Source organism: Strix uralensis, chromosome 22 (assembly GCF_047716275.1).
Source record: "Strix uralensis isolate ZFMK-TIS-50842 chromosome 22, bStrUra1, whole genome shotgun sequence".
In the NCBI taxonomy this organism is placed as follows: domain Eukaryota; kingdom Metazoa; phylum Chordata; class Aves; order Strigiformes; family Strigidae; genus Strix; species Strix uralensis.
The window spans coordinates 10,618,746-10,644,349 of NC_133993.1; the positions used below are offsets into that span (position 1 = coordinate 10,618,746).

The 25,604-nt window shown below is 72.9% G+C and overlaps 2 protein-coding genes across 2 annotated transcripts; one reads left to right on the forward strand and one right to left on the reverse strand.

Moving 5' to 3' along the window:
* The first annotated feature begins 3,418 nt into the window (after window positions 1–3,418).
* Window positions 3,419–18,770, forward strand: THRA (thyroid hormone receptor alpha). Its single transcript, XM_074892122.1, has 10 exons — window positions 3,419–3,518; window positions 9,174–9,226; window positions 9,823–10,038; window positions 11,474–11,535; window positions 12,557–12,657; window positions 12,759–12,906; window positions 13,114–13,319; window positions 13,720–13,866; window positions 13,949–14,207; window positions 15,283–18,770. The coding sequence occupies exons 3-10, from the start codon at window positions 9,986–9,988 to the stop codon at window positions 15,531–15,533; spliced, it is 1,227 nt and encodes a 408-aa protein (XP_074748223.1). The 5' UTR covers window positions 3,419–3,518; window positions 9,174–9,226; window positions 9,823–9,985; the 3' UTR covers window positions 15,534–18,770.
* Window positions 18,759–24,416, reverse strand: NR1D1 (nuclear receptor subfamily 1 group D member 1). Its single transcript, XM_074892057.1, has 8 exons — window positions 24,264–24,416; window positions 22,209–22,541; window positions 22,022–22,110; window positions 21,797–21,941; window positions 20,780–21,240; window positions 20,459–20,644; window positions 19,477–19,687; window positions 18,759–19,397 (listed from the first exon to the last, which is right to left on the reverse strand). Exons 1-8 carry the CDS (start codon window positions 24,289–24,291, stop codon window positions 19,198–19,200), a joined length of 1,653 nt encoding a protein of 550 aa, XP_074748158.1. The 5' UTR covers window positions 24,292–24,416; the 3' UTR covers window positions 18,759–19,197.
* Window positions 24,417–25,604: the final 1,188 nt, after the last annotated feature.

Below are 25,604 nucleotides of genomic sequence, written 5' to 3' on the forward strand. Positions count from 1 at the left end.
TGTGCTCGCACGTGAGGACACGGATGCCCACGGGCAGGTGTGTACAGGTACCACTGGTACACACACACGCGTGTACACGCGTGTGCCCCAGACGCGCGTGTGTATGCACACGTGTAGGCCGCAGTGGGGCTGCGCCCCCCCCCCTCCATGCGGTACCAGCGGCTAAAAATATCCCAACGGCTGCCTCCAGCCATCGCCACGGCAACGGGAGGATGGGGAGCGAGGCGATGGGGGGGGGCAGCCCCCCAGCACCCCCCACCCACGGGAGCTCAGGAGGGCTCGGGGAGGGGGGGGCGGGGGGCTCTGGGGGGGGGCTCCGAGGCCCCTTAATCCCCCGGTGAATCATTCATGGGGTCGGGGCGCTGCAAATCCCCCCCGCGCCGGGGCTGGGATTAGGCGGGCGAGGGGCCCCCCACAGCCCGGGGGGGGCCCCCCGGCCCCTATTCATGAGGAGGGATTTCCTGTGCCGGGGTGGGGGGGGGGTCCCGCTCCCCGCAGCTGCCAGGGGGGGAACCGCGACCGCGGGGGCTAATCCCTGTCCCCGGGGTGGGAGGGGAGCAGAGGAGCCCCCCTGGACAACACCCCCCTCAAAGTTAAAGCACCCCCCAAGCCTGGCGGGGGGGGGGGGGGGCCGTGGGATGCGTTAAGGGGGTCCCAGCCCCCCAGCCTGAGGCGGGGGCGGCCGGCGCGGGGGGAGGCGTCGAGGCCTTGGCAGGGCGCCCCGGCCCAGCTGCCTCCAGCCCCAGGGCCGGGGCGGGGGGGGGGGCCGAGGGGGGGGGCCGGAAGGGGCCGGGGCCGTTCCCAGCGCCGGGGGCAAGCGGGGGGCGAGCGGGGGCCAGCGGGGGGGGCTTCCCCTTCCCACGGGGTAACTGGGACAGCCAGGGCCCCCCCCAGTGCTGGGCCCTGCTGGGGCTGGGGGGGGGACATGGTTCCCACCCACCCCCGCCAGTGTTTGGTGGGGTGTGAAGGGTTTGATTCCCGGGGGGGGTCCCAGCGGGAAGGCGAGGGGGGGGGACACACAGCCTGGGATGGGGGACACCCCCATGGGGACACCCGGGTGGCGGTGGGGGGTGCTGGCCCATGGGGGCCTCCAGTGATGGGGATGCAGGCGCCCAGCATCACCCCTTTCTCGGGGGGCTCGGGGGGGGCCCGGGGGGGTCCGGGGGGGGCCAGCTCGGCCGTGCTGCCGGGCTCGGGTTATATATAGCGGCTGCACGGCGCAGAGCGGTGGGATGAATTTTAATGAGCTTGTTCCGGCCGACTGCGCTGCACCCCGAGAGCGACGCGGCCCCCCCACGTCCCTCGTGTCCCCCCCCGGGGTCCGCCACAGGGTGGGGGGTGCCCACCCTGCCCAGGGTGGGGACAGAGAGGCCTGGGGGTGGCACTGGGGTCACGGCGGGGGCCGGGGGGCTGGGGGGGGGGGGAGAGGCGCCTGTCCGTGTCCCCGGGGGGTCGCAGGTGAACCCCAGCCCTGCCTCAGTTTCCCCCGGGGGACGGAGGGTGCTGGGTGGCCACGGGGGGGGGCGGGGGGGGCGAGCTGGGGACATGGTGCTGGGCCGAGGTGGCCGAACCCCACGGGCCGGGGGCAGACGAGCTCGGCCACGGCCTTATCGCGGGCAGACGGTGTTTCGGGGGGGGGGGGCGGCCGCAGACTCACCGTGTTTGCCGAGGATAAAGTGTACGGTACAGGCGGGGGCCAGGCCGGGGGGGGGCCAGGCCGGGGGGGCGGGGGGGCCACCACCCTGCCTCTGCCACGCTGGCGCCCCGGCTGGGGGGGCTGGGGGGGCCTGGGGGGCCACGGGGAGCAGGAGGGCCACGGGGTCCAGGGAGGGGGGACACGGGGAGCACGGGGCTGTGGGGACCAGGGGCAGCACAGGGACTGGGGGGGGACCGGGGGGGTCGCGGGAGTGGGACACCCAGGTTGTCACTTTGTCCCCAGCCCTGGGGTGCAGGATGGGGGTCAGCTCTGGGAACCGCCATGCGACGGGGACCCCCGTCCCCTGGGGACCCCCATCCCCTTGTTGTCCCCATCCCCTGAGAGCCGCTGTCCCCCGAGTGCCCCCTCCCCCGCGTGCTGCCGGTTACCCCCTCCCCTGGGTGCCACCCTCCCCTGGAACCCCCCATCCCCTGGGGACCCCCATTCTCCCCTCGTCCCCTGAGCACCCTCGTCCCCTGGGTGCCCCCGCACTGTCTGGGCAGCCCAGGGAGGGGCCCCCACGGGGCTGGGAGCGGGGGGGGGGGCGGCCAGGCCGAGCCCCCCGGGGGTCCCCGGGCCGAACTACTGCGGTGCCCGGGGCGGGGGGGGGCGTTGGGGGGGGGGGGGCCGGCAGCGGCCCTTTAAGCCCGGGCATGACGGGATGTGTAGTCCGGGGGGGACAGGGACGGGGACGGGGGGGGGGGACGGGACTGGGCGCAGGGGCTGCTGGGAAGGAGGTGGGGTGGGCCGGACGGGTTGGGGTGCTGCGGGAGGGGCACCCCCAGCGAGACCCCCACCCCGCACCCCCAGTGCACGCTGCCACCCCCGGCCCGCCCCACGGCGGGGTCTGGCCCCGGCCCCACAGCGGATCCCGGCCCCGCCTGCGCCCCCCCCACCCCCCCAGCCCCACACATCCCCCGGGGGGGGCGCAGGGGCAGGGCCCACCCGCCGTGGGGGTGCTGGGTGCCCCGTGGGGCGCCCGCCGGGGCGGTGCTGGGCCGAGTGGGCCCCCCCCGGTGCCGGGGGTGTGTGCGTGTGTCCCCCCGCACCGGGGCCGGGCTGGGCACCCCGAGGTGCGGAGCTGGTCCCCGCCCCGTGGGCACCGTCCCCACGCTGTCCCCAGCTCCGCTCCGGTCCCGTCCCCACGCCCCGTGGGCAGTGTCCCCAGTCCCCACTGTCACCCTCCCCGCACCCCTGTGGGCACCATCCCCGCCCCGCCACGGCCACGACGGTGGGCACCGTCCCCAGCCCCGCGTGGGCGCTGTCCCCACACCCCGTCGTCACTGTCACGGCATCCCCGTGGGCGCTGTCCCCAATCCCTGCGGCCACCCGCCACGGGCACCGTCCCCGGGCCTCCGTGGGCCCCGTGCCCCGCTCCCCCGTGGGTGTTGTCCCCAACCCTGCGGGCACCATCCCCTGTCCCCGTTGTCACTGTCACAGCATCCCCGCGGGCCCCGTCCCCCGTGGGCTCCATCCCGGCCTCCCCATGCACACCCCCGCCCCTCCACGGTCACCCCCCTCCCGTGATTCCCCCGTCCCGTGGGGATAGGGGGGGGGTGTCCCCTCCCGGGGCCGTCCCGTCTCCACCGTTCCCCCGTGGGTCCCCACGCGGGGATCCGTGGGGCGGGCGCGGCGGGTGCAGGGAGCGGCTGCGGCCGGCGGAGGGGGCTGCGGCCGCGGCGGAACGGGCGGGCGGGCGGCGCGGCGGGGCCGGGGGAGGAGCCAGGAGCCGTCGGCCGCCGCCGCCGCCGCCGCTGCGCCCCGCTCTGCTCCGCGCCCCGTTCCGCTCCGCTCCGCGCCCGCCGCCGCCGCCGCCGCCCAGGTACGGCCCGACCGGGCCCCGCCGCCGCCCCCCGCCCGGCCCCGCCGCAGCCCGGTTGTTTACCGACGGCCCCCGACCCCCCCACCCCCCACCCCGGGGCGCCCCCGGCTGAGCCCGGGCGCAGTTCGGTGCGTGTAATGAGGAGGGGGGGGGGGCGCGGGGGGGGGCGCTGGCCCGAGCGCGCACCGGGAGGAAACCCACGGGTAAATATTTTTCTTGAAAAATCCGGGCGTTTGGCGTGGAGCGGGGGGGGGCCGCGTTCCCCCCACACACACACACCCCGTAGGGCTGGGGGGGGCCCCCCGCGCTTCCCCCACCCCCCCACCCCCCCCCCGTTGGTGCAGCGCGGCCGTTGCCCACCGCCCGCCACGCCACGCCACGGCCGGGGGGGGCCGGGGGGGGCTGTGCACGGCGGGCAGCTTCCCCCCCCCCCCCCTCTTCTCCTCCCCTCCCCTCCCCTCCCTCCACCCGCCCGCAGCGCCGTGGCCCCCCCCCGGCTCCGCGTCTGCTGCGTGGCCGTGGCGTGGCGGGGGGCCCGTGGGCCCGGGCCGTGGCGCTGCGGTGACGGGTGCGGGGCCGAGCCGCGGCGGGGCCGGGCCGTGGGCAGGTCGCGGGGCCGGGCCGTGGGCAGGCCGTGGCCCTGTCGCGGCGGGGGGGAAGGGGGGGGCCGTGGCCCGGCCGGGCCGTGGGGGGGCCGTGGGGGGGCCGTGGCCGTGCCCCGTGGCCGTCCCCGCCCGCTCCCGCTCCTGGCAGCGGCGGTAGGAATGCCTGCGATTTTTTTTTTTTTTTAATTTTTTTTTATTATTTTTTTCTGCGCCGGGAGCAGAGCGCGCGGAGGGGGGGGGGACGGGAACGGCGGGGGGGGCGGTTCGACCGCTCCCGGTTGGGGCGGGGGCACCGAGGGGCGTCCCCGGGGGAGGGGAGGGAGGGGGGGGGGTGACACGACTCTGGCCCCGCACCCCCGGGCTGCCCCCACCGAGCGGGGCGCGGGGCGTGGCGGGGGCTCCCCCCCACGGTCCCGCGGGGGGGGGGGGCGGGGAGGGGAAGGGGCGCGGACCGCCGCGTCCCCCCACCCCCAACCCCGGGAAGGGGGAAGGGGCCGGATCCCGCCCGGGGTGCGGCGGTCCCGGTGCCGCCGGTGAGGCGCGGGGCTGCGGCCCTGACCGGGTCCGGTGCGTCCCCCCGGGGCGAGACGGGGAAACTGAGGCAGGGCAGCCGGGCGCCGCGGCCAAGGTCACCCCGGGACCGGCCCGGCCTCGCCCGGGCCTCCGGCTCGACCTCGGCCCCGCGGCGACCTTCAGCCGGTGCCGCCGCCGTGACCCCCGCGTCGCGGTGGCGGGGGGGGGGGCGCTGGAGCTGCGCCTCACCCCGCCTGACCCCCGCCGGCACCGGGGACCCCCGGGGCTCCAACGGGGCGGGGGAAGGGGGGCCGGGGCCGCCGTGGGGCGCGGGCAGGTCCCGGTGGAACCGGTTTGGGGGGGGCTCCCCCGCCCGGGGGTCTTGGCGCAGGGTGGGGGCGAGGCGCATCCCCCCTTCATCCCCCCCCCCCCCCACACCCGGTGCTGCCGTGCGGCTGCGTGTGCCCCCCCCCCCCCCCGCAATGCTCGCGCACGCCGGTGCAGCCCCGCAGCCCCCCGGGCTGGCGGCGCGGGGTGTGGGGGTGTCCTCGAGTGGGGGTCCCCGCCTGACACCCCCCACCCGGCCGCGGCCGTGACCTTCGCGGGGCCGCAGCGTGGCAGCCCGGGGCGGGGGGGGGAATGGAGGGGGGAGCCCGGTCGGGCACCCCCGGGGGGGAGGGCGCTTGGGGGGGCGGGGGGGCTGCATCCGCACCCCCAATCCCCGTCCCCTCCCGAGTTGGGGGGGGACACACGGCTGCTTCAGGAAGCGGTTTCCCCCCCGCTCCGCTCCCCGCCGCGCACTTTTCCGGGGCTGGAGCAGCCGTCGGGCCGGGGGTCCCAACCCGCGCCCCCCCCCCCCCCGGGGCCCCCCCCCCGGACCCCGCGCAGCCGCCGGTGCGCCGTGGAGCGCGGGGGCGGGGCCGGACGCCCGGGTCCCCTTCCAGGCGGGTGGGGGGAAGCGGGAGGAGGAGGAGGAGGAGGGGGGGGGGATGCGGTGAAGGCGAAGGCGGGCGCGGGCAGGACGCCCGGAGCCCCGCTCAGGCTGGATGCGGCCGGGGGGGGGGCGCGGGGGGGGCCGGGACCCCCTCCTCGGGGCGGTGGCACACGGAGGTGACCCCGGCACTGCAGCCTCTTGGCTGGGCAGGGGGTCGGGTGGTGGCCGTGGGGACACTGCAGGGACTGTCCCCCACGTCCTCTTCCCAGGGACCCCCAGACGGGCTCGGGGCCAGTTCCCCGTGTCCCGCCGTCGGTGACAACCCCGGGCACATCGTGGTGAGGTGGTGGCTGCGTGTGTGTGTGTGTGTGTGTGTGTGTCCCACCGCTCTGAGTGGGGCCCCCATGGAGGGAACCCAAGAGTGTCCCCCCCCCCCATCCCGGTGCGCGTGAACCGGAGCCCCCGATTTAGAAACGTCCCCATCCCGGTGCCAAGCGCTGAGAATAGCTCCCCGGCGTCCCGGCACAGCCTCCCCGGGGCCGGGGGCACCCCGTGGGGCTCGGGGCCTGCAGCCGCCCCACCGAGCTGAGACCGGGGGCACTCAGCACACGTCAGGCGCCCGCGGGTCCCCCGTCCTTCGTGGCCAGGAGGAGCCCGAGGGGGAGGGCACAGGGATCCAGCCGTGTCCTGCCGCGCTGGCACGAGGGACACGGTTCGTCTGCCGAGCAGCTCCTCGCCGGCGGCCCCGGGGAAACTGAGGCGCGGCCGAGCGGCGTGAGGGGAACGGAGCCGGCGCTGCCGCCTCGTCCCGGCCGCACGCTCGGGCACCGCGGGATGGAGCGGCCGGCGCGGCCTCGGTTGGACTTAACGGCACCCGGAGTCCCTTGGGGTTTGCGGTGGCTGCGGGGCCGGGCGGGGGGTCGGGGTCGCAGCGTGGGTCCCCACAGCGGCAATCCAGGACCCGTCGGAGGCGCGAGGCCGCGGCCACCCGTGGGTCAGCACCGGGGCAGGTCACCGTCCCCGCGGCCACCTGCCCTCGCTCGGGTGGTGGCTTCCTGGAGCCATGGCGGGGTGGACGCGGAGCTGGGCTCAGGTGGCTCATGCAGTGGCACGGCCCAGAGCCCGCGTGCGCGTCGAGGGGGCACCACGCGGGTCCCCCGTGGCACTGGGTGATGTCAGGCCGGTGGCATCCCCAGCTGCTGCGCATGTCTGGGATTCCTGCAGCCTCCCGGTATGCCAACCCCGCCACGCGCTGCCACGCGTGCCCCGCGGCGGCACCGGGCACCCCGCGACGGCACCGAGCACCGTGTGGCACCGGGCATAGGGTCCCACACACCGGCAGAGGCGTGGGGGGAGCGTATGGCACCGGGCGAGGCCACATGTGTGGCACCGGCCACAGCCGCGCACGTGGGCACTGGTGTGTGCCGGGGGGCTGCCAGCCGTGCCACAGCAGGTGCCCCCGCGCCTGGCCACGCTCCCACGGCGCGGTGCTGCCGGCCGGTGCCACCGGGGTTTCTCCGGCCGGGGCAGAGCCGTGCTGCTGCCCGTCGGTGCCCGCTGGTGCCGGCAGCTGCCTGCGCAGCCGGGCATCGCGCGCCGCTGTCCGGTGGGTCTGCCCGCCGCACCCTGCCCCCCCCCCCGCCCACACTAATCACGCTAATTGGCACCCTGGCTAAAGCGCTTAGGCCCTCACCTCCCTGACCCAGCTGGCAGCTGGGCGGGGGGGAGGGGGTGCCAGGGACCCCCATCTGTCCCCAGGGTGCGGGGGGGTGGGCAGGGACACCGACGGGCAGCCCCAGTCCCCAGCACCAGCGTCCGGCTGCATGGAGGCAGCTGGGGCCTTCGCGGATCGGTGTCTCCCAGGGCTGTGGTCCCCATCCTGGGGGGGTCCCCGGGGGCTCGTGTCCCTGAGGAGCGGGGTGCTGGGTGCCCCCCACGAGGCGACGTGGCTCCCGCCACCGGCCCAGCCCTGGACTTTACCCCCAGGTTGTTTTCTATCGCCTGCAACCACCCGACTCAGCAGAAACGCTCCCCTGGGTGTGGGGCTGGGCTGGGGGGGGGGGCGCAGGGTGGGGGCCCCCTGGCTCCTTCCACCCTGCTCCCCCCCCCCCTCCCCCAGCCCTGCACCTGGTTCTGCAGGGTGGGGACATGCGGGTTGTGGTGCCACTGGGCATGGGGAACAGCGTGGGGGGCTGAGACCTGACTGCGCTCATCACACGTGTCCCGCAGGAGGAGGAGGAGGAGGAGGAGAGCCGCCTCCCGTGTCTGTCTGTCTGTCTGTCTGTCTGTCTGGGCCGCCCCAGCGCGCCCGGGATTCCTCGAGCGCCGGTTCCTGGAGCGGCTCGGCCGGGCGCTGGGTGCCGGCGATCCCGGGGGTGCCGGCGGGGGTGGGCGATGCTCGGTGCCGCGGGCGAGCCCCCGGCTTAGCAAGGCCGAGCCCTGGCGTTAGCCCCGAGCCCCTCTTCACTTGCCACCGCTCACCGGCCAGGCCGCCCCGGCGGGGAAACTGAGGCAGCGGCAGCACCCGGTTTCAGAGCACCCGGTGACCCGGCCCGCGCCGTGGCCGAGACGCACCCCAGCCCCACACATGCACCGAGCGGGTCGGGGCTCTGCTGGCACGCGGGGTCCCGGGGGAAGGGGGGCGGGGGGCGGCGGGGGGGCCGGTGCCCGGCGGGGCCGCGGAGCCCTGGCGCGCTGCCAGTGCCTATACTTGGAAGTCTCCGCGCGCCGTTCCCATATGGAACAAACATTTGCTGCAGCCCCCGGCCGCGCCGCCCTGGCTCTATAGGTACCGCCGGCCCCAGAGCCTGGCCCGGAGCACCCTGAGGAGCCCCGGCCCCCCCTGGCCCCCCCGAGCTGGGGAGCAGACCCGGGGGTGGTGGGGTGCCCCGCGCTGCCTCAATTTCCCCGCAGAGACAGGCACAGGCAATGCCCCCCCCCGCCCCTCCAGGGGGTCTGGGGGACCCCTCGCACGAACCGCCCCCCCCCACCGTGCGTCGCTCACCCCGCAGCGGCCTGGGGTGCTGCCGCGCACCCATGGGTGCAGCATCCCTTGCCCCGGGTATCCCCGGCTGGAGGGGGGCCAGAGGGGGGTGCCCCGTGGCGTGGGGGTGCTGCGGGGTTGGGGGGGGGGTGGGGGGCGGCCTGGGCGCAGCCGAGCCCCGTCCGCTGCGTTTTAAATCCGCCGGAGGAATTTCTACGGCGGCCAAGACAAACGTGACCTACTTTCTGCCTGTCCCCGCACGGAGCGGAGGAGCCCGAGGGCCGGGCACGGCGCCCAGCGCAGCCCCACGCCCCCCCCCCCACCCCGGCGCGGGCCGGGGGCCCCCGCACCCCCCCACACCCCCGTACCGTGGCGGGTCGCCGGGGGTTCACGGGGTGGTGGTGGCTGGGGGCCCCCCCCATCCTGCTGGGGTGCTGCGGGTGGGCGCTGGGCACCCGTGGGGATGTGGAGCTCTGGGGGGGGGGCGGCCCAGAGTTGGGGGGGGTCTGTGGGGGTCGTGCCTTAGTTTCCCCATCCCGGGGGGTTGCGGCAGTGGGGGGCGGGAGGTGCCCTCGGTGCTGCCCACGCCCTGGCCCCACCTCGCCGTGTCTTTGCCGCAGGAGAGCTCGCAGAGGAGGGATCGCCCGGCCCCCCCGGCCCCCCCCGGCGCCCCGTAAGTCTTCTCCCCCCCCCCCAGCATGTGTGGCGAATGCATCGGGGCTCAGCCTGGCCCCCAAGCACAGCATCCGGGGGCCTCCCTCCACTGTTTGGGGGGGGGCCCCCCCAGCTCTGCCCCACAGCTGCAGCACCCCCTGCCACCCGTGCGCGTGCTCGTGCTTCCCTGCGCGCTCTCACCCTCCCCGTGCACGCTCTCGCACGCCTGTGCGCGCTCTGGCATGCTCTCCCCCCTCCCCGTGCACGCTCTCGCACGCCTGTGCGCGCTCTCACACAGCCCCACACCCCCGGGCACGCTCTCACCCCCCCCCAGGCGCGCTCTCGCCGCCCCGGGCGCGCTCTCGCCCAGCCCCGCGTGCCCTTGCACGCGCCCCGCGAGCCCTCGCTCGCTCCACGTGTTCTCGCACGTCCCTCGCGCTCCCGCCCAGCCCTCGCTCGCTCTCACACGCTCCACGCGTTCTTGCAGCCCCCCCTGCCCAGCCCTGCACCGTGGCACCCAGCTCCCAGGGGGGCTCCCCGCCCCCCCCCCCACCCCTCCCACCTTGCCCCCCCACCTCTCCGGGGGTCTGGGCTCAGCCACGGTTTGTCTCGCAGGGTCCGGCCCGGGATGCTGCGCGGAGCTGAGCACTGAGGTGGGCGCCATGGGGCGCGCGTCGTAGCCCGCCCCCCCCCCCCCCGCCGTGGCCCCCCCGCGCGTGGCACCGGTGGCGGAGCCCACTCGGTCGGTGCTGAGCGCTCCTTGATGGAATTGCGGTGAATGGAACAGAAGCCCAGCACCCTGGACCCGCTGTCGGAGCCAGAGGACACCCGGTGAGCCCCCGCCCCGTGCCCGCGCCGCCCCCCCGCCTCACCGTGCCCCACGTGTCCCCACAGGTCCCCACGTGGCCTCTGCCTGGCCGTAGACATCTCCGTGCCCTGCGTGGCCCCGTGCCCGATGTGTCCCTGTGCATCCCTGTGTGGCCGTGTCCTGCGTGGCCCCGTGTCCCATGTGCCCCCATGCCCCGTGTCCTCGTGCATCCCTGCATGGTCGTGTCTGTGCCCCATGTGTCCCCGTGTGTGCCCATGTGGTCGTGTCTGTGCTCTGTGTCCCCATGCTCCATGTCACCGTGCATCCCTTCATGTCTGTGTCCCGTGTGTCCCTGTGCCTCGTGTCCCTGCGCCCCCCTGCGTGTCCGTGCCTGCGTGTCCCCGGGCCCTGTGTGTCCCCTGTGCCCTGTGTCCCTGCGCCCCCCTGCGTGTCTGTGCCCCACGTGTCCCCGTACGTCCCTGTGCCCCGTGTGTCCCCATGCCCCCCTGTGTGTCCGTGCCCTGTGTGTCCCCGTGTGTCCCTGTGCCCCCCTGTGTGTCCGTGTGTCCCCGTGCCCTGTGTGTCCCCTGTGTCCCCGTGCCCTCACCTCTCTGCACCCGCTGTGTCCCCATGTGTCCCCCCATACCCCGGCTGCCCCCCATGCGTTGCCCATTCCCGTGTGTCCCCCACTCGTGCCCGTGCCCCCGTGGGGGCCTCTCCCAGCCACCCCCTTCCCCAGCCGGGGCCCCTCGGGCCACCCTGTCCCGGGACTATTTCGGGATGGCCACCCGCTCTCACGTGCCCCGGGGGGGGGGGGGGCGCCAGCCCCGGGGTCACCTTGGGCTGGAGCCGGAGACCCCCCCCCCCCCGCCTCCCCCCGCCCCGGGTGGGCTCTGCGGGGGTGCCCGTGGGTTCGGGCCCTCCCCCCCCCACCCGCAGGTGCCCATCCCCGTGGCGTCGGGCCCCCCCCCGGCCCGGCCGTGCCAGGCGGCTCCGCCAATGGGCTGGTGCCGTGCGGGCGAGGCGCGGACCCCCGCCGGTCGCCATTGGCTGGGCCCCTCTGATGTCACTTCCCCGCTGAGCCAAAAGGACATTTTGTCTTTGACTGAAAATGAGCCCCTCCCCCACCCTCCCCTCCCCCAGCCCTTCCCTGCCCCTCCCCCACCCTCCTTCCCTTCCCCTCCCCCACCCGCCACCCTTTCCTTCCCTTCCCCCCCCCCCTTCCCCTCCCCCCTCTCTTGCCCCCCCCCCCCCCGGGCGATGCCGTGTCCCTGGGGGGGTGGGTGTCCCCCAGGGCTCCCCCCACCCCACCCTGCACCCACAGCTCCGTGCCCTGGACTCCACACGTGGGGGGGACCCCAGGCGAGGGGTCCCCAGCTCCCAGCTGGGGGTGGAGGGGAATGGGGGGGTTCGTGGGGGGCTGGGGGGGCTCAGTCCCAGCCTGGCCCCCCCCCGCAGGTGGCTGGATGGCAAGCGCAAAAGAAAGAGCAGCCAATGTTTGGTGAAGAGCAGCATGTCAGGTACAGGATCCCGCCCCCCGCCCCCCCCCGGAACCCCCCTCAGCACCCCCCAACTGCCCCATGTCCGTGCCGGGCCCCGCCCCGGGTCCCCTGGGCACCCCACGTCCTCACCGCGTCCTGCCTACATCCCGCATCCCGCAAGCTCCCCAAATCCGGGGGTCCCCCGGGCACCCCGTGTCTCTGTGGGTCCCCCAGGGGCACCCCGGCAGCCCCATGCCCTTGCCAGGCACCCCAAAGTCCCACGGGCACCCCGTTCTCCTGCCCCCCCCTAAAGCACCCCACACCCCTGCTCCACACTGTCCCCAGCACCCCACGTCCCCGCGGGGACCCCCAGCACCCCCATCCCCCCGTGGGGTGCCCCTCCGTGGCCGTGGGTCGGGCCGGGGCGGTGCTATCGGGGCCGGCAGCACCCTGGGGTGGGAGATAAGGGGGGCCCGGGCGGGCGCTGCCCCCCAGCCCTGCCCCATTCCCCAGCGGGGAGCGGCCGGCGCCAGCGGGATCCCGCGGGGCGGGAGGAGGGACCCAGGCGGCCGGTTCCCAGCACCCCTCCCCGCTCAGGGTGGGGGGGTCTGGGGGCCCCCCTGCATCCGGCACCCACAGAGTGGGCTCTCGGGGCCCCCATGCTTGGGTTTGCCCCATCTTGGGGGGGGGGGGGGATCCCGGGGTGCTGGGGCCCCCCCGCTGTGTGTTGTGGGTGCTCTGTGCCTCAGTTTCCCCATGATGGGGGGGGCTGGTCCCCAGGCTGGGGGACCCCAGACAATAGCGGGGACAGTGGGCCATTGTGTGCCGGGGGGGGGACAGGGACACCCCCCCGCAGCCGGCTGGGGAGCTGGATAAAGGGAGCTTTATTGTTGCGGGGGGCTTGGGCAGCCCCCCCAGCCCCCCGGCCGTTAACCCTTCCCGTGCCGGGGCTGCCTGCGGCGGGGCTGGGGGCAGATGCTGCCGCAGGGGGACACTGAGGCACGGGGAGGGGCACAGCGGGGGGGTCGCTGATGCATGTGTGTGTGTGTCCCCCCCCCAGGGTACATCCCTAGTTACCTGGACAAAGATGAACAGTGCGTGGTGTGCGGGGACAAAGCCACCGGCTACCACTACCGCTGCATCACCTGCGAGGGCTGCAAGGTGAGAGGGCGGGGGGTGTGCAGGGGGTGGGCAGAGTGTGGGGGGGTGTCACCAGGGCTCATTTTGTCTGTGTGTCCCCCCCCCCGTCGTGCTGTCCCCAGGGCTTTTTCCGTCGGACCATCCAGAAGAACCTGCACCCCACCTACTCCTGCAAGTACGATGGCTGCTGCGTCATCGACAAGATCACCCGCAACCAGTGCCAGCTCTGCCGCTTCAAGAAGTGCATCTCCGTGGGCATGGCCATGGACTGTGAGTGCGGGGGGGGCGCGGGGGGGGTCCCCTTGCTGCTCCAGGGACGGTTTGGGGTCCCGGCACGGCGGGTCGGGGTGCTCGGTGCGGCTGCAGGAGCAGGTTGGGGCGTTGCGCTGCAGCCGCGGGTGCTGCGGTGCAGGGAGGGGTGGGGGGGCCACCAGGGCTGATCGAGGTTTTTGGGGTTGGGGGGGGCGCTCCCGGCAGTGGTGCTGGATGACTCGAAGCGGGTAGCGAAGCGGAAGCTGATCGAGGAGAACCGGGAGCGGCGGCGGAAGGAGGAGATGATCAAGTCGCTGCAGCATCGCCCCAACCCCAGCGCGGAGGAGTGGGAGCTGATCCACGTGGTGACGGAGGCCCATCGCAGCACCAACGCCCAGGGCAGCCACTGGAAGCAGAAGCGGAAATTCCTGGTGAGGACACAGGGCACAGCACGGGGTGGGGGGGTCACACCACCACCCCGGACCCCCCGCCCCGCACTGGCCGCTGTCAGCTGAGCACCCGCACGCTCGGTGCACGTGTGGCGGGCAGGGCTCACGGTGCCCCTGTACGGGGCTTTGGGACGCCGCTCGGTGTCCTTGAGCTTGTCACCCCCAGGAGGTTTAAGGGGTGAGCGGTGACCGAAGGGGACAGCTGTGCCCTGGGGGGGTGGCCCCAGCCCTGGCCCTGTCCCCGCGGCGCTGGCACGAGGCTCCCTCTCCTGGCTGCTGCCCCGCACCCAGCCCTGCCCCGCCGCCACGGGGGTCCTGGGGACAGGGGGGGACACACACACGGTCACAGGGCACCCCCTAACCCCGCCACCCGTCCCCGCAGCCCGAGGACATCGGCCAGTCGCCCATGGCCTCCATGCCTGACGGGGACAAAGTCGACCTGGAGGCGTTCAGCGAGTTTACAAAAATCATCACCCCGGCCATCACCCGCGTGGTCGACTTTGCCAAAAAACTGCCCATGTTTTCGGAGGTAAGGGGGGGGGCCGGGGTGGGGGGGTGCAGCAGTAATTCCTGCTGACACCATGTGTGTGTCCCCCCCCCCGGCCCCGCAGCTGCCTTGCGAAGACCAGATCATCCTGCTGAAGGGCTGCTGCATGGAGATCATGTCGCTGCGGGCGGCCGTGCGCTACGACCCCGAGAGCGAGACGCTGACGCTCAGCGGGGAAATGGCCGTCAAGCGGGAGCAGCTCAAGAACGGCGGCCTCGGCGTCGTCTCCGACGCCATCTTCGACCTGGGCAAGTCCCTCTCTGCCTTCAACCTGGACGACACCGAGGTGGCCCTGCTCCAGGCCGTGCTGCTCATGTCCTCAGGTAGAGGCGTCGGCGGCCGCCCCCCAGGGCTGCTGGGGGTGGGGGGGATTGGGGGGGGGAGCACCCCGGTACCGGGGAACCGTTGGGTGCTTGGGGTGGGCACCCCAGTGCCCAGAGCCCTGGGTTTCCTGGGGGTGCAGGAGGTGGGCACCCCGATGTCAGAGCACCCAGCGTCTTGGGGGTGCATTGGGTGGGCACCCTGATGCCCAGAGCCCCAGGAGCGTGGGGTGGGCACCCTAATCCACAGTGCTACAGCAGCCTGGGGGTGCAAGGGGTGACACCCCAATTCCCAGTGCCCAGAAGTATGAGGCAGGCACCCTAATTCCAAGTGCTGCAGCATGGGGGTGCTAGAGGTGGCACCCCAATCCCCAGTGCTGTAGGAATATGGGGTGGGGTACCCTAATCCCCAGTGCCCCAGGAGCATGGGGTGGGCACCCCAATCCCCAGTGCTGTAGGAGTGTGGGGTGAGCACCCCAATCCCTAGAGCTGTAGGAATATGGGGTAGGGTACCCCAATCCCCAGTGCTGTAGGAGTGTGGGGTGAGCACCCCAATCCCTAGAGCTGTAGGAATATGGGGTAGGGTACCCCAATCCCCAGTGCTGTAGGAGTGTGGGGTGAGCACCCCAATCCCTAGAGCTGTAGGAATATGGGGTGGGGTGCCCCAATCCACAGTGCCCCAGGAGTATGGGACGGGGCACCCCAATCCCCAGTGCTGTAGGAATATGGGGTGGGGTACCCCAGTCCCCAGTGCCCCAGGAGCATGGGATGAGGCACCCCAATCCCCAGTGCTGTAGGAATATGGGGTGGGGTACCCCAATCCGCAGTGCCCCAGGAGTATGGGACGGGGCACCCCAATCCCTAGAGCTGTAGGAGTATGGGGTGAGCACCCCAATCCCCACCACCCAGACGCCCGAGCTGCACGGGGCGACCACCTCAACACCCTGGGGAGCCGCCCCAGGCCGAGGGGGGGTTCTACAGGGTGGGGCCCCCCAACCCCTGGAGGAGGGGGCGGGACACGCCGCCCTGCGGGAGGACGAACCCCCCCCCGCGGACGCCGGCCCCTGTGTCCCCGCAGACCGGACGGGGCTGATCTGCGTGGAGAAGATCGAGAAGTGCCAGGAGACGTACCTGCTGGCCTTCGAGCACTACATCAACTACCGCAAACACAACATTCCCCACTTCTGGCCCAAGCTGCTGATGAAGGTGACGGATCTGCGGATGATCGGCGCCTGCCACGCCAGCCGCTTCCTGCACATGAAGGTGGAGTGTCCCACCGAGCTCTTCCCCCCCCTCTTCCTCGAGGTCTTCGAGGACCAGGAGGTGTAGGGCTGCCATCCCCACCCCCCCCATGCCCCCCCCCACCCCTTCTCCAGCTCTGGCCCACCACCCCCCCCCCACCTCCCTAAAAACAAAACAATTTTTTTTTTCTTATCCCAGCCCGACGCCCCTAAGGGTGAGGGCCGGGGGACGCTGTGCCCAGGGTGGGGGTCCCGCTGTGCCCCCCCTCCCCGCTGCCCCCCCCGCGCCCCAGGACTTGATGAATTTTGTTTGTTTGCACAGGGAAGGGCCCCGACGGTCGAGCGTTTCCTTTATTGTCCTTCTCTTCTTAGATTATTATTTTTTAAGCATTTATTTCCCTCCCTGAGAGGCTAAAATATTAAACTAACTGCACTTTGGAAGGAGAGAGGAGGAGGAGGAGGAGGAAGAGCAGAGGAGAGGAGGGGGCTCTGGGCTGCACAGGGAGAGGCTGCCCCGGCCGGGGGGGCCGCGGCCACATGCACTTTTGGCCGGGCAGCGGCGCAGGGGCTGGGGGGGGTACAGGACCCCCCCATAGCAGGGTGGGGGGCGCAGGGGGCACAGCGGCGGTGAGGGGGACCCCAGCCCATGGGGGCACAGGGCTGGTGGACACCCCCCCCCCACCTCCACCGCTGGTCTCTGGGTCTGCCCCGGCTGGGGTGACCCCCCCACCACCCCCACCCTGCACCCCCCCCACCCCCCCTCAAATTCGGGGCCAGATTCGGGGCTTTGGTTTTCTCTGTCTTTTTTTGGGCTGAGAGGAGACGATTTTGTGCCAAGCGCCGGCGGACGGTGGGCGCTGCGGGACGCTGGCTGGGGGGGGGGGTCGTGGGGACCCGCGGCGACTGCCCCCCCCCCCCCACACCCCCACCTTTTCCGTTGTCTTTTTTTTTTTTGTTGTTTTTTCCCCTCGTCCTCGTGGGTTTATTTGTCGTGTCCGAGTTGCAAAGGCCCTGGAGGCGCCAGCGGAGGGCGGGGGGGGGGCAGCGGGTGCCCCCCCCGGGACCCCGCACGGCCTTCACTGCACTACTGCCCCGGCCCCCCAGCAGCAGCACTTCGGGGGGGGCTGCACCCCCCAACCGCCCCCCCCTGCTCCCGAAGTGGGGGGGGGTCGGGCTGCAGCGGGGGCCGGTGGGGGGCCTGCGGGGTGGGGGGGGGGGGGCAGGCTCGGCGGGGGGCAGGGCTGCAGCGGGGGCACCCGGGAATGGTTTTATCACCTTTTCCCCCCCCCCCCGATTTAGGTTTGTGAATTTTTTCTTACCTCAGGCGGAGGCCGAGGGGGGGCGCGGGCCGGGGGGCGGCCGGCGAGGCAGGCAGCCTGCCGGGCCCACCTAAGCTAATATATATATATATATAAATATATATAAAATATATAATTTTTGTAATTAAAAAAAAAAATCTTTTTACGGGTCGTTTAAAAGCAGAAATCCCAACACGAGACACTTCCCCCCCCCCCCACCCTGGGCACAGGGGGCTGGGCCGGGCTCCCCGCCACACCCCGGCCCCCCCCCCCACCCCCCTGCACAGGGGTCGTGTCTGGGGGCCCCGCCGGACCCCCTGCAGCCGGGTCGGGGGGGGGCAGCGTGGCACCCATGGGTGCCCTCGTGGCCGGGGCGGGGGGGGTCACGGTGCCCTCGGCCCCCTCCCAGTAGGGCCAGCTTTGCACTTGGTGCAAAATGTCTTAAACTCTCACCCCCAGGTGCCCGGCGCGGGGCGGGGGGGGGGTCCCGGTGGCACCGGCTGCGGGTTGTGCAATAGGAGCCGGTGCCGGGGTGGGGGGTGCAGGGTTTGGGGATTCCCCCCCCTGCCCCGCCCCGGCAGCACCGCCCCCCCCCCCCCCCCCGGCTGCCCACGGTCACGCTCGGCCCTAACAGGTGCCTTCGGGCTGGGGCTGCGGCCCCCGCGGCACGGCCCCCGCTGTGCCACGCCGGCGTGATGGCCGGGCCAGGCCGCGTGTGCTGGAGCGGTGGCCGTGGAAGGGCCGTGGGGTGGCCACGCTGGGCCAGGCTGGGCTGCTGCAGTGGCCACGGATGTTGGTGCAGTGCCCGTGCAGTGGCCACACCAGGCCGGTGCGGTGGCCACGTGTGTTGGTGCAATGCTGGGGCAGTGGCCACACTGTGCCAGTTCAGTGGCCACCCATGTTGGTTCAATGCTGGTTCAGTGGCCATGCAGTGACTGTGCTGTGCTGGTGCGGTGGCCACGCATGTTGGTTCAATGCCTGTGCAGTGGCCACACTGTGCCGGTGCAGTGGCCGTGCATGCTGGTGTAATGCTGGTGCAATGCCCGTGCAGTGGCCACACTGTGCTGGTGCAGTGGCCATGCACGTTGGTTCAATGCCCTGTACAGTGGCCACACCGTGCCACTGCAGTGGCCACACTGTGCTGGTGCAGTGGCCACACCGTGCCAGTGCAGTGGCCACGTGTGCTGGTTCAACGCCCTGTGCAGTGGCCGTGCCACTGCAGTGGCCACAGTGTCCGTGCAGTGGCCACACCGTGCCGCTGCAGTAGCCACGCACGCTGGCACGATGCTGGTGCGATGCCAAGTGCAGTGGCCACCCCGTGCCGGTGCCGTTGCCCCGCGTGCCCGTGTGTTCCCGTGCAGAGTCCACACGCTGCCCACGCCGTGGCAGGGCCGAGCTGGCGCGGGATGTGTCTTAAGCCGCAAACGTGACCCCCCCCCCCCCCGGCCTCTGCAGCCGGGCGCAGGGTGTCCCCCCCGCCTCTGGGGCAGCAGCACGGTGCCCTGGAGTGGCTCGTTTTTTTGGGGGGGGGGGGGCTCAGCCCATCCCCCCGCCCCGCTGGCCAGCAAGCCCTCGCCCTCGCACTCCCCCCGCGCCCCCCGGGCCGCTCCCTCTCGTCTCCGTCTCGCGTCGCCATCGCACGTCCAGCGTCGGCCCCGGTTTTCGCCCGGGGGGGCAGAACCGGTGACACCCCCCCCCCCCCCCAGCCTCCCCCACACCCCCCCCCCGGGCCGTCCCCACGTCCCCCATCCCCGCGTCCCCCCGTCCCCCCCAAGCACATACCTCATGGCTCCCGGAGCTGCCCCTGCTTGGGGCCGCGTCGAGCCCCGCTGGCACGGCCCAGCGCGGGGTCCCCCTTCTATGCATGGTGCCGGGGGGGCGGCGGGGGCTGCGGCCGGCGTCGCTGAATGTAGGGCGGGGGGACGGGGGGGGCCACTGAGCTCCGTGACAATCACAGTCTGTGACGTGCGATTTTAAACCCTTTTGTGTTTTGGTCAGGATTTTAAAGAAAGATATTTTTATGGTAATTGTTGCTGGTCTATTTTACTATATATTTATGTAATAAATATATGATGAAAAAAAACAAAAAAACAAACAAAAAAAAAAACCAACCCAACCCACCCACACAGCTCGGCTGGATCCGGCCTCTGCTTTCCAACCGCTGGCTGCCGGAGTGGGGGGGCCGGGGTAGGGGAACCCCCCCCAGCGCTGCCAGCGGAGCTGTGGGGCTGGCACCCATCTCGGGGGGCAGGGTCCTGGTGCCCACCTCGGTGGGGGGGTGTGGGGTGGGTGCAGCCCCCCCCCGGAGAGTCCCGGTGGGCACTGTTGGGGTTCGTGCTGTCCCTCGTGGGGGGGCTCGTGTGGGGGTGTGTGTGTGTCCGTGTGTGTGTCCCGCCCGCGGTGTTATGTACAGGGATGGGGGGGGTGCGCGGGGGGGGGGGGTCCGTGGGGGCCCTACTGGGCGTCGATGCGGAAGGAGAGCAGCTTCTCGGAGTGGAGGTTGTTGAGGGTGCGCAGGTCCGGCAGCTTCAGCAGCAGTTTGGTGAATCGCGACGTTTCGGCCGGGTGCGTTTTCAGCACGAGGGCGCGCAGGGCGCGGATCAGCGTCTCCTGCAGCTGCTCCACCGACGCCGTGTCCTCCATGCCCGAGCGGTCTGCGGGGACGGGGCGTCAGCAGGCGGGCGGTGACACCCCCCCCGGGTCCCCCCACCCCGCCATCGCCCCGGCTCCCACCTGCCGAGACCAGCACGACGGCGGTGAAGAGCCCCAGCTCCTCGTCGGTGAGGTCGAGGGCGCTGAGCTTCTCGCTGAACTCGAACATGGAGCTGAGCAGGTCGCCCATGCCCATGCCCCACAGCTCCTCCAGGCTGTACTTCGTCCGGCTCATGAACGTCACCGTCTGCTCCTTCACGTCGAAGAGCGAAGCGAAGCGAACCATCAGCACCTGCGGCACACGCGGCATCAGCGGGGCGGGGGCACCGTGCCGGGGGCATCCTGCGATGCCGTGGGCTCCCGTGCAGTGCCTTAGGGCACCGTGCCATGCCAGGAGCATCCCGAGATGCTGTGGGCTACCACGCAGTGCCATGGGGCACCGTGCCATGCTGGGGGCATCCTGCAATGCCATGGGCTACCATGCAGTGCCACTGGCTACCATGCAGTGTCATGGGATACCACGGCATGCTGGATGGCATCCTGCAATGCCACGGGCTACTGTGCAGTGCCATGGGGCACCGTGCTGTGCTGGGGGCATCCTGTGATGCCACGGGCTACCATGCAGTGCCGTAGGGCATTGTGCTGGGCCGTGCTCCATGCCACGGCTCCCATGCGGGGGGCACTGTGCCATGCTGGGGGGAATCCTGCAACGCCGCAGGCTACTGTGCAGTGCCGTGGGGCACCACGCTCTGTGCCACAGCTCCGTGCCATGGGGCTCCATGCTAGTCCATGGGGCACCCTGCAATGCCACGAGGCTCCATGCCAGTCCATGGGCCACTGTAAAATGCCGTGCTTTGTGCCACAGCTCCACGCCATGGGGCACCCTGCAATGCCGTGGGGCTCCGTGCCAGTCCATGGGCCGCTGTGCCCATGCTGTTGGGCTCCATGCTGGTCCACGGGCCACCGTGCCATGCTGGGGGACTTCACGGTGGGCCGTGGGGCACCATGCAATGCCGTGGGGGCACCGTGCCCTCCATCGAGCCCTCGCTGTCCCGGGACGTACCTCGAAGGTGCCAGCCTTGAGCAGGGTGACCTGGTCGTGCTGGGAGAGGGCCTGGAAGCCGGGAATGTGCTTGGCAAACTCGACCACCTCACGGACGGCGGGGGTGAAGCTGAGGGAGAAATCCTCCCAGATCTCCTGCACCGAGCGCCCGCTGCGGCCGGGCAGGTGGCTGTTCATGGGGCAGGCCTGCGGGTGACGGCACGGCTCAGCTCGGCGCCGCGGGGCTCCCCCGGCCCCGCCGCCGCGGCACGGACAAGGCGATTAGTGCGATTAGCAGCTAAAAATACCCGGGGCGGGGAGCCGGAGCCCCCGGACGCTCACCGGCAGGACGTCCTTGGTGCCGCGGGGCCAGGGGCAACCCCGCACCGGGGGCTCGGGGTAGGCGGGGGGGCAGAGCCGGGGTTCGGGGGGGCCTTGGGCCCAGGCGGGGGGCGCGTCCCAGCGCAGGAGGCCGCTGTCGCAGGCGGGGGGGGGTCCCAGCTTGTCGTGCGCGTAGACGAAGATCTCCTTGTGGGCCTTGGCCACCTGCGCGATGACGTCCTCGGTGGCCCCCCCGGGGCTGGGCGAGCGGGGGGGTGTCAGCTGCTGGGGGAACTGGGAGAAGCAGGTGGGGGGGGCGAGCGGCGGGGGACCGGGGGGCGGCGCGCGGCCTCCTCCTGGCACCAGACCCTCGCCGGTGCCCGGCATCCCCGGCGGGGCACTGCCCATGCCGCTCATGGCGCTCTGCATCTCCGCCAGCATCCGCTGCTTCTCCCGCTTGGGGATGCGCCCAAAGCGCACCGCTGCGGGGGACACCGGCGTTAGTGGGGAACCGGGGCACGCCGGCCCCCCCGGCCCCCCCTCCAGCCCTGCGCGATGTAGGGGGCCATGGGGCTGCAGCCCTATGCCCCAGCTTGGAGGGGACGTAGAGCCCTGAGCATGGGGGGACCCATCCTGGGAGGGGACGTACAGCCCTAGGCACGGGGAACTGGGGCAGGACACACACGGCACCCAGCGCAGGCAGGGGGACCCGACTCTGGAGGGGATGTATAGTCCTGAATTTGGGGGGACCTGGTCCTGGAGGGGACACACAGCCCTGATTTTGGGGGGGACCCATCCTGGGAGGGGACACACAGCCCTGAGCATGTGGAATTGGGGCCACATCCCGTGGGACACGCGCGGCACCCAGCGCAGGCGGGAGGGACCCAACTCTGGAGGGGACACACAGCCCTGACCGTGGCGGGGACCCACCCAGGAGGGGATACGCAGCCCCCAGGACGGGGGATCCCACCCCCCGAGGGGCCATAGAGCACTGCACATGGTTTTGGGGGCGCCCGGGGCGGGGGACACCGCGCTCACCGTCGCGGGACATGCCGACCAGCAGGCACTTCTTGAAGCGGCACTGCTGGCAGCGGTTGCGGTTGATGCGGACGATGGAGCAGTTCTCGTTCTTGAGGCACTTCTTGTACTGGATGTTCTGCTGGATGCTGCGGCGGAAGAAGCCCTGCGGGGCAGGGGGTGTCACTCAGAGCCCCCCCCCACCACAGCAGGGGCTCCTCGCTGCCCCGGCCCCGGCCCCGGTACCTTGCAGCCCTCGCAGGCGTGGACGCCGTAGTGGAAGCCGGAGGCGACGTCCCCGCAGACCTTGCAGAGCAGCACCATCCCGTTCAGCTCTGCCGAGGGACGCGGGGGGGTGAGCGGGGTCCCAGGGTGCCCGTCACGACATGGGATGGGGGGGACACCACCCGCCACACCCCCCCCCTCAACTCACTGGTGACGGTGCTGCCGGCTTTGCTGGGTGAGCTGCGGCGCCGCTCGTCCGCGGGGACCTGCTGCACGGCGGGGAAGTTCACCGAGGAACCGTACGAGGAGGAGGAAGAGGAGGAGGAGGATGATGAAGGCGAGCCATCCTCACAGGGGGCCAGCGAGCCCCCGCCGTAGGCGCGGGAGTCCTGAAGGGAACCGGTGGGCGAGGGAGGAAAGTAGGTGGGGAAGGGCTGGGAGCCCGACTGGGAGCTGCCGTTGGAGCTGTCGCTGCAGAGCGAGACGGGGCTGGTGCGGTTGGGCGAGGCGCCGCTGGAGCCCACGTAGCTGATCACGCCGCCTGCGGGCAGAGCAGCGGGGCCACACATGCACCGAGCTGCGCCGGCCTCAGCCTCCCCCCCGCCCCGGCCTCCGGCAGAGCGGGCACCCGGGAAGGAGCTCGCAGCCCCGGGGGGGGTTCCCCAGGGACGCACCCCGGCCCCGCGGGTGTCCCGCTGCGCCGCGGCCGCACGTGTGCCGCCCGCCCTGAGTCAGGCACCGCGCCCGCCACGGGGGCCGGTGCCACGTGGGACGGGGACGGCCGGGCTGCCCGGGTGCGTGATGGGTGGGTCCCCCGCCACGGCGCCCCGGAAGTGTCCGTGGGAGGAACACGGGCCGGGAACCCACCGGAGGCGTAACCGGGAGGTCGCAGCGGTTAATGCCTGCCGGCTCCGGCACCGCCGGGCTCCTGGCCCCCCAGCTCCAGATGGAGCCCCCCGGTGCAGCCCCCCCACACATGGGGCAGGGGGACAGTGGCTCGGGCTGACTCCGGGTGGGGACATGTGGAGGGTGACGATGGGGACACACGGGATCACCGGGGCACGTTTCTCCCGCCGCACACGGTGCCGCTGGCGCAGACGCCGCGTGCCGGAGCCAGCCTGCCGCCACCAGTCACACCCCCCAGCCCCGCCAAAGGGAGTCACCGAGTTGGGGACAGCGAGTCTCACCCCCCCCCCCCCCCCCCCAAAAAAACCCTGCAGCTCCTGAGGACCCCCAGCTGCTGGGGCACTAAAATACTGGGGGGATCCCCACACCCCAAAGCCCCGGGACGCCCCTTTTTGGACGCTCTGGGGTGGGAGACGCCCCCAGGGGGTTGCACCAGGACGCGGGGACCATTTCTGGCCCCGCAGCACCGGGACGACCCCTGGGGACCCCCCCAAAACGGCCGCCCCACAGCCTTCCCCCCCCAGACAGGCTCAGGCGGCCTCACGCCGCCGCCCCACGTGCTCGAGCCGCACGTGGCCTCCCGCGGTCCCGCCCCTTCACGCTTTGCCCCGCCCACCGCCCCCATTGGCCCGCCTCGAAGCTCCGCCCCTTTCCCGTTGCCCCGGAGATAACGCCCCCCCGCGCCCCCCCGCGCCAGTGGAACGCGGCGTCCCCGCTTCCGGGTGTGACGTCACGAGGGGGCAGCGATGATGTCATGAGGCGACCAATGGGCGGGGGCGGGGCGGGGCTGCGGGGAAAACAAACTCCGCACGTGGCAGCGGCGGGGAGGGGGACACGTGCCGCGGGGGGGGCGCCGCCTCCGTTCCCCCCCCCCTTCCCTTCCCGCCCCCCCCTCCCGCCACTCCCGGTGCGCGGCCCCGCGCGGGGCGCCCCGGCCGCGCGTTCCCGCCTCCGCCGCCCACGGGCCGCACCGGCCCCGCTCCGCACCAGCCCCCCCCGGGACTCCCCGGGGCCGGGGTCTCCTGCCCCGGTACCGGCGCTCATGTCTCCCCGCTGTGCCAGACGCTCCCGGTGCCACCGCGCAGCGCCCCCCCCCCCCGCGGTCCCTTTTCCCAGCCGCGCTGCCCGGTCCTTACCCCGCTCTACGCGACCGCCCGGTTCCCGGTGGGAAGAAGCCCCGTTCCGGGACACGGTCCCGGTGCTCTCCCTGCCCGGTGGGTTGCGCAGGACCCCCCCCCCCCCCCCGCCCCCTCTTCGCTGTCCCGATCCCTCCGGACACTCCCGGTGCACTGACACCCCCCCCTCCCGCTCCCGCTCCCCGGTGCCGGTGCCCGCACGGTCCCGGCGGGGCACTGACCTGTGCTCCCGGCCTCGGGGGCGGCCATCCTCGGGGGGGGGGGTGTGGGGAGGGGGGGTGCGTGGGAAAGGGATGGAGGGGGGCGGCGGGGAGCCGAGCCGAGGGAGCGGAGCCGAGCCGTGCCGCGCCGCCGCCCGGTAAGGGCTGTTGTGCGCCCGCCGCCCGCCCCGCCGCCCGCCCGGCACCGGCCGCGGCTGCGCACTGGCCCGCACGCGGCGCCGCCGCCTCCCCCATGTGATTCCCGGGGAGAGCCTCGTGCCCCAGTGACACACTTTCCGCCGGCGGCCCCGGCCCCGCGCCGCCACCGGGGAGTCCGGGCACAACGGGGGACCCCAGGGCCGGGGCCACCTCCCAGCCCGCCCGGCAACCGGCACCGGGATCATCCCCCCCCCATCCACCCCTTGCACCGGCTGCCGCCACCCCCCCCCCCCCAAAACGGGCGCTGCGCTGGCAGCACCGGGAACGGTGGCACTGGGGACACCTGAGCGTGGCACTGCCACCCTTGTCACCCGGCACGGTGCTGGCCCCTGCACCGGGGACACTGTGGGGGGACACTGGAGGGCACACGTGTCACCCTGCACAGCGCTGTCCCCTGCATGGGGGACACCCAAAAGTGGCACTGTCCCCTGCACGGGGGACACCCGGGAACAACTCTGGCACCCCTGTCACCTTGCACGGCGCTGTCCCCTTCCCTGGGGACACCCTGGCATGGCACCAGCACCCCTGTCACCTTGCACGGCGCTGTCCCCTGCTCTGGGGACACTGGGGGTACACGTGGCACCCTGCACAGCGCTGTCCCCTGCACAGGGGACACCCGGGCACAAGACTGGCACCCCCATCACCTTGCACGGTGCTGTCCCCTGCCCTGGGGACACCTGAGCGTGGCACTGTCCCCTGCACCGGGGACACCCAGCCGCAGCACCATCCCCTTGTACGGCACCATCCCCTGGGGACACCTGGGCACCTGTTGTCACCCAGCACAGTCCCTGCACTGGGGACACCCAGGTGCCCCTGTCACCCTGCACGGCACTGTCCCCTGCCCTGGGGACACCCCGGCACAGCGGGACCCCCTGCCCGGGGACGCCTGTGCTCGGCACAGCAGCACCGCAGCCCCTGGCCCAGCCGGACCCCAGCCCCCCCTCACCCCCCTGCCCTGTCCCCAGTGCCACTGCGGCGACATGCTGCCACGGGGCCCCCGCAGTGCCGGGGCTGAGCCCCCCAGCGCATCTGGGTCACGGCACCGGGGCCAGCCCCGCCCGGCGGCACCGGGGTCCCCGCGGGTGCTCGTGGCCCCCCGGAGAGGGGAAAGGGTTTTGGGGGTGCCAGCACCCTCCTGGGTGC

Coding starts and splice junctions, on each gene's coding strand:
- THRA (XM_074892122.1), top strand. CDS start 9,986: ATGGAACAGAAGCCCAGCACCCTGGACCCGCTGTCGGAGCCAGAGGAC. Junction 12,907..13,113: donor CGTGGGCATGGCCATGGACT/GTGAGTGCGGGG, acceptor CGCTCCCGGCAG/TGGTGCTGGATGACTCGAAG. Junction 13,867..13,948: donor AACTGCCCATGTTTTCGGAG/GTAAGGGGGGGG, acceptor CCGGCCCCGCAG/CTGCCTTGCGAAGACCAGAT.
- NR1D1 (XM_074892057.1), bottom strand. CDS start 24,291: ATGGCCGCCCCCGAGGCCGGGAGCACAG. Junction 22,542..24,263: donor CCCCGAGGCCGGGAGCACAG/GTCAGTGCCCCG, acceptor CTCTGCCCGCAG/GCGGCGTGATCAGCTACGTG. Junction 21,241..21,796: donor GGTCGGCATGTCCCGCGACG/GTGAGCGCGGTG, acceptor TGTCCCCCGCAG/CGGTGCGCTTTGGGCGCATC.